At 32.2% G+C, this 7,471-nt stretch overlaps 1 protein-coding gene across 1 annotated transcript in view; it reads left to right on the plus strand.

Annotated features, from left to right (window-relative positions):
- Nucleotides 1-1,330: 1,330 nt before the first annotated feature.
- The window catches only part of LOC100741148 (calcium and integrin-binding family member 3-like), a 12,336-nt gene continuing 6,195 nt past the window's right edge, over nt 1,331-7,471 (plus strand). The window contains exons 1-4 of the mRNA XM_012388683.3: nt 1,331-1,481; nt 1,845-1,947; nt 2,579-2,726; nt 5,336-5,460. Of these exons, the coding sequence (XP_012244106.1) occupies nt 1,387-1,481; nt 1,845-1,947; nt 2,579-2,726; nt 5,336-5,460 (471 nt within the window). The 5' untranslated portion in view covers nt 1,331-1,386. The remainder of the gene's footprint in view (nt 1,482-1,844; nt 1,948-2,578; nt 2,727-5,335; nt 5,461-7,471) is intronic.

Consider the following 7,471-nt stretch of genomic DNA (forward strand, 5'->3'; position numbering starts at 1 on the left):
AGTAAGCTCACTCATTGACGGTCTAATTAAACCTCTTCCCCATCTATCGAAATTCTCTGCATTCCAGGTGTAATCGGTTTAATCATTTACGTGCTGCAGTATACGCTGCTTAATTCTAAGCGAATCCTTGAAGCTCTATGTACCCGGTGCGTACGCTCGTTGAATATAAATCTGTTACACTTATTTATTATTTCATGAATATGCATTTCTTTTAAGACAGGCTAATGGCTTGTCACGATATAGAAAAGCACGCAACGGTAGTTATACAGGCTAAACATCGATTAAAACATCGATTGAAAAAATATTGACCACGCCACTTGAATTTAACTCCGATCTTATTATTATCCATTTTCAATTCTTTCACTAGACGCGTACTAAACATCACATTCAATGTTTTGCTTCAAATCAAATTTCAATCTCGAAGCTTGAAGATTAACAACATAAAGGACTAAATATTATATGTTTTTTTTTATATCTTCAAATTTATGATACAATGAAACATTTCAAACGTACAAAATTATTCGAAAGGAGAATAATAAAATGCGGAGATCTTCGGGCCTCAACGTCTTACATAAGGCAAGCTATACATATATTAACCAACTTTTTTACATTGTCCGATATAATTATTTCATTCGTTGTTCTGAAACATTCAGTTTATGATTAACATAAAATTGATATTATCAACAATTAGAAAGATATTATTAGTGTAAGGATTAAATATTTACATTAATATTGGCACATTCTTTGAAACAGAATAACTTGTTTCTAAACCCGTACCAAATGATTTCAGCTCTTTTGAGAAGTTAAAAAGATTAGTTTACTAAATAGATGATGCGCGAAGTAAATTTCGAGAAAATTGCAATTGGTCGGAATTGCGAAGATGATAGCAAAGATCACTTTTTACAATCTTGTTATTCGAACTTAATGAATTAGGTTTTGCACATTTATGTCAGTACGCACATGCTGAAAACTTTATGGAAATCTGTGAAAATGGTAGTTGTATGGGCTGCAAATGGGGTTAAAAACTGAAATTTTACTTCCTTCGGATATTTTTTCCCTCGCAAACACATTCACGAACGGCTAAGTCCACTCGCTTCAGATTCGCCAAAACCACTAGATTCATTCGTCCAATCATTAATTTACGATCACTCTTACAAATAGAAAATTCTGTTTAACAATGTATTGTCTGGAACTTTGAAAATTGCTTTCATGTTAATGGATCGTATTATCGGTATTTGAAGTTTGATTGTTAACATCGTCTGTGACGTATCTAAAGAAACCCTCGGAAAGAGATAACACGTTATCGACACATTGATAACCAAACAGCACATTGTTTGATTAACAGGGCGTCAGTTTGTTTGAATTCTTCCACATCCGTGTATTGCTATGGGGAATTATCTGTCAACCAACTATATTCTTCCTGAAGAAACACTTGTCACTTATGTGGAATTAACATACTTAAAAAAGAACGAAATACAGTAGTGAGTAACAAAAAAAAAAAAAATATTCGAATTACGTATAAAGTGCATAAGTTTTGTTATTGCATAGTGCATTGAAAAGTTAAAAGCATAAGTTAAAAGCAGAAGATTCATAATTTTTTCAATACTCTTTCTCGATAATATCATTTCAATATATAATAATGTTACATACATACCAAGTACTATGTATTAAAGTTACATTAATGCCCTAAACAAAATCTAAGCTTTCATTGTCATAATTATAACTAAGGAAATACATAATTTGTAAATTTAATTGTAAATACAAGATATCAATAAAGGAGAACAAAATTTCATTATTCTACAAAGTCGTAGTTCGTGACTAAAATTCTAAATTCATATTTTCAGTATTGTTAAAATACTTGACAATGTAAATCCAGGAAAACTTTGTGAAAATATTCAGCATCGTTTCACTATTGACGAAGTCGAAACCATATTGCCACAAATTCGAGTAAGTCAACTATTACTTCATATTTCGGCTAACTATAGTAGTAAATAGAAAACTGTAAATATTTGTATTTATAATATATTAGTGTTAAGTTAACATTTAGTATTTAAGATCTGACTGAAGTAATGACAGTTTATGAACACTTTTATAATAATGAATCATCTTTCACCTATCATTTTGATAAGAACAACGTATACGTGTATATAATATACACATCTTATTCGTTGATGAAATACAATATTTCATTTTGTCGCACTGAAATTAGCCAACTAGGATTAATAGAACATTAATCCGCGATAATTGTATGCAATTTTACATAACGTTTCATTGGTAGTTTGTGCATAGAACACAAATTTTCGAAATTTATTAATTGGGAACGAAATATGTTACACATAGCAAATTTCCTAATTATGTCGAAGTGAGTTGAAGTTTTACATCATTTATTTCATGACATATGAGTGACATTCTTAGAACTTGCAAGCGAATGCCGCCTGTTAGATAGTAAAATTGATATTTCCTCTTTCTGTATAGTTAATAATAATAAATAATAATACATAGTTAATAATGTAGTGCAGATAAATTATATCGTTCGATACTGTTTAATTTTCAATATTGTAATACTAATTTATTTTAGTGCAGTCCATTTCGTGATTCGATATATCGAGTATTTTCTTCACAAAAAGACAATCATTTAAGTTTGGAAGACATATTGGATTTATGTTCTGCCTTCTCTAAACATTGTCCTTCGAAAATTCGTGCTGCTTGGGCATTTTACATTTTTGGTAAGACACTATTTATAACTTAAAATTCAAATTCTTTTTAAGATAAAACGTTAATTTAACAACTTAATATACGTTTGATAGTATTTTGTATTTCTTTGTACCAGCGCTTTTTAAACTTTTCCTATTCGCAACCCCACTTTGCCAGGGAAATTAAATATTAATTGGTAATAAATCGCATGAATTTTAAACAATTCTTTGTTACATTTAGGAAGTTATTACTTATTATCGCTTGTTAAGACGAACCGAAAGCATATTGTCGTATAGGAACATTTGGTAAATTTTTTAACGATAATTGTAAATGTAGCACGTAGATGTTTCCTTGTTTGACAGGGCATCCGTATATACAACAATTTTAAGCGTAGTCAATTTGTGAGCAAAAGTATCGTTTTATTACTGCGATAGAGGATGATTAGTATGTCTTCTGTGCAGTCTTCTAGGTAGATTCACTGTGTAGAGTTTGGTAGTTAGGTCGTTAGGATGATTGTCTAATCTGGTTTTGTATTTGCCACTCGAGTGTATAATTTCCTCCGTGACTAAACTGATTCTCAGATCTTCACGGAGTTCGTCATTTCGCACATACCACGGTGCGTTTACTGTGGTCCTGAGCACAATAGATCGTAGTAAAGCTTCTAATTTAGCGATCTGCCTTTTAGCAGTCATCCCCCCTCCCCCACAGCACAATATCTTACGCTCAAATGAGTTTGACGATTGTTTTGTAGACGACAAGTTTATTATGTACACTTAATTTTGCCAGTGTGCTAATGAGTTAATATTTTAATGGTTCTTATTTAGCTTACTTTCCTGTTTGTTTGTCTGCCTGGGTGTAATCTTGCAAGCGAGATTTCAATCAAGTACAGCATAACCATACAACGTAACATGTCAATAATAATACAATATAAAAAGAGAAGAAAATAATTGAATGCACTAATAATCACATCATTGAACAAATATTGCCAAAAATAAAAAACTGGCGGACTTGTATTAGTTTAGTTCCAAAGTTTCCGGTATTTCAACACTTACAAAGACTCTCTATTTGATTAAATAAATCTCGGGCTCGTGATTCGAATCAAATATCCTTCCATTTTCACCTCGTAATCATTAGAAAATCGCCTTTGTTGCCGTCATTAGCTTCATCCAAGAAGACAGAAGAAGTGTTGGAGGATACATTGCAAGGTTAATACAACCAGTCCACCAGGTTTTTATTTTTAATAATATGTATTCAAGAATCGAGTGATATTCTATCGTGTGTACGATTACCGCGTGTGCTCAACATATACAGGTTACCTCGTGTATCATTATTACATCGAATTACTTAATGACGCCAGGTTAAGAAACTTATTTTCTTCTTTTTAGTACACTTTTGAATAGAAATTATTTTCTTTATTTTATTTTTTCACTTATATATATTTTATTATTTTCTGTGATTTGATCAATCTCTTTGCGTATGCGTTGTTTTCACGTTAGTCGAGAATCTAAGTGCATCCCTAAGTATGTAACTATTTTTGATCGAATCGTAAACAGTAGAATTCATATAAAAAGGTAAAGGTGTCGATTGCTATGGATTAAATTATGAAATATCTAACTTCCTTTCTTTGGACTTGTCTGGGGACAAAATTGATTTGAAACAGAACATATTAAAACATGAAGTTAAACAAGGGGAAGACAGAAACGACTTATAATCCTCTTCGATCGCAAATGCCTATCCGATATTATAGGCGCATCAGGAGTTCGCTCGATTTCGTTAATCGGGATCGTTTAATTTCACGGTGCACACGATATCGCGTCAATGCTCGTGAAAGCAGAGAAATAATAGGGCTGAGCGAGAGTCGAGAATAGCTGCATATGTAGCTACGTGAAAGGAATGAGAATACAGGCGGACAAGAGGAAGAACAAAGTCAGCCGAATTGGAAAAGAAGGTAGAAAGACGAATAAAGAAGCAATAAGAAAAACTAATGGGCATTTATTAAGTTTAGAGTTGAGAAACATGCAGGAGCAAATACGTAATAAAAATGTCAGTGGATAAGTAAATTAAAACATGTTTAAAATTTTAATGTTTTAAGATTTTTAAGGTTCTAAGTGTTTTGAATGTTAATACAAATAATTATTCAAATACTTAATTATTGTGTAATGAAAATCTGATTGAAAATGAATAAACGATTAATTGCATATTTATTAAGTTACTAAATGTAAAGAAACCAAAAGAATTTTATAATTGTTCATATTAGATATATACGAATAGCAACAAAATATTTATAAATTGATGTAGAATCGCTAACTTAATTAAAATTAATTGAAATATGTGCAAGGTCAAGATCAATATAAATTTATTTTCTATTGCATCATATTCTACTCATCACGAGGATCAAAAGCCTGAAACGAACCACGCATCGGAATAAAACAGAACTAAAGAGGGTGTTGTTGCGTTAATCTACATTGGATAACGCAATGACGACTCAATTTAGGTAAATTCAACGTATTTCCGTTTCATTCCGTTTCCGCGTCTTGTATAGAGAAATGTATATTAGGTTACTGAACTGTTCGAACGATACGTAGAATAGAGTCAGACAACTCTATACGAACAACGGCACCGTTAATACCTTCATTTCCAGACTTCGACGGCGACAATCAAATCTCAGTGGACGATTTGATCGAAACTGTGCACAGATTGACACGGTGCGACCAGGACGAACATGAAACCATTGATTCGGCGACAGCGGAACACGTCGCGCGAATGGCAAGTTTTGATACTATTTACTTCTATGAGTTGATTTTGCAGATAAACGAACAACGTAGCGCAACAAACGTTTCATTCAATTAACAATGATAAATATTACCGCTACGTATTATCCGTATAATCGTTACTTTTATTTCACCAATACGATGAACATATTCCGAAGAATAGAAACAGATCTTTTGTCTTAAATCTTGCAATAATAACTCTTATCTCTATAATAACAAAATTTTATTACATAGTAGTAGAGTTTCTACCTCTATTTTCACATTTTCCACCTAAAATTTAACGATTAATTAAAATTTGCAATGTAGTTATGTTAAATCAGAAATCATTTAAAGATACAAGAACTGTATTTACATAATTTGCATGCTACAATGCGGACCATAATATAGTGATAAATTTTTGGCAATTACTTGCAAAGCCGATAACCTCACTGATTCGAATAACCTTGAAATATGTTGCAAAGATCGACATTCTAAACAACTTTTCCTTATACATATATTACTGTCGTTCGGTCTTAGCTTCCTCATAGCGTCCATACTTTCTATAATTCAACCAAACTAAATTTCGATAATCATTTTCAACTCACATGAAAAATCAGTGGGTTAAGTTTGGTTTACATAACTATAACGCCAACTGTGCAATAAGCTAAGGTATGGGATAATAAGACAGATACAATTCGTATTAAGCTTTATATTATATTATTGTTATTCGAAATTGAAGATACTTCAACCACGATATTGAAAAAGAAAATTATGGGAAATGGAATCTTTTGCGAATATCTTGGAAACTAAAGTGACATGCGTAAGGAAAAGTTGTTAAAAATGTTAACCTTGATAACATATTTCAAGCTCATTCAAATCAGCGAGACGTCCGCTTTGTAAATAATTGCTAAATCTGTTTTCTTATTAGGATTTTTAAAGATTTTGAGGTAATCTGCATATAGCTACCTTCTCACTTTTTTCATAAAACGCTGTGCGTTTCTATTTTTCGTAGAATAATAAATATTTTCACAATGAACAGTACAAAAAATGTGTAGCTGCATAATAAAAAGTGTGCGAAGCGATGTGTGTTTGTATTACTAGTCAAATATTGGAATCATCCGGTCTTTGACCGCTTATTTCTACTCTTATTTTCGAATTGATTATAACATACGTTGCAATAGTTTGTTGCTCTACATTTCCTAGTCTAATCGATTCATTTATATCTACAATTAGTTACACGTAGCTACGGTGGAGTTCCGTTTATACAAACTCCATTTATATAAACGAAATTTTAGTTCGATTATTATTATTATTACATATTATTTAATTCCGTCGAAATAGAAAAATGTAAATTGTACAGCGTAAATACGAGAGGAGTTGCTTTTAAACCGTCCCAACATAACATATTATAAAACCGCTTCTCTGCTCCACTCGTTACGATAACGCAGAAACGTTATTAATTAGGTCAGCTGTCGTCAGTAGTAATCGATCACCAAAGCCAGTTGATTTACGAAGAACTCCATTATGCTCGTCCACATGCTTCTGTCAGCAACGAGAAAATTCAATATATGGTAACTGGGCAAGAATTCCGTGTTTTCATGAAATACGTATAATACATCAAAATGAATCGATTATCTCAGCATGTTTTTATTTATTCTACTTTGCATCTGTAACCGACTCAATTTTGCATGCAACCGATGATACTGAGTTTTCGAGTAAATGAATATCCAGCAAAATTGTGTACCATGTTAAAAAGTTAATATTACAATTACAAGAGTAGGTATCGTATAAGGATTCAACGATCGTTTCGACTCCAACGTAGTGGGTTTTTCCTGGAATTTCCTTTTTGCAGGAATAGGAGGTTTAATAGTAATAGTTAACGTAACATAACGCGTCTCGATCCTTACACATATCTATAATATAATGGTGAAGGGGAGAGAGCGCGTATGATGATAAAGAACTTTGTTGGAATAAAAACTTTTTATGGAATGAACACTATAGAGCTGGGGGGGGGGGGCCCCCCCCCC

The sequence above is a fragment of the Bombus impatiens genome, unplaced genomic scaffold, assembly GCF_000188095.3.
Source record: "Bombus impatiens unplaced genomic scaffold, BIMP_2.2 scf_0577, whole genome shotgun sequence".
Classification (NCBI taxonomy): domain Eukaryota; kingdom Metazoa; phylum Arthropoda; class Insecta; order Hymenoptera; family Apidae; genus Bombus; species Bombus impatiens.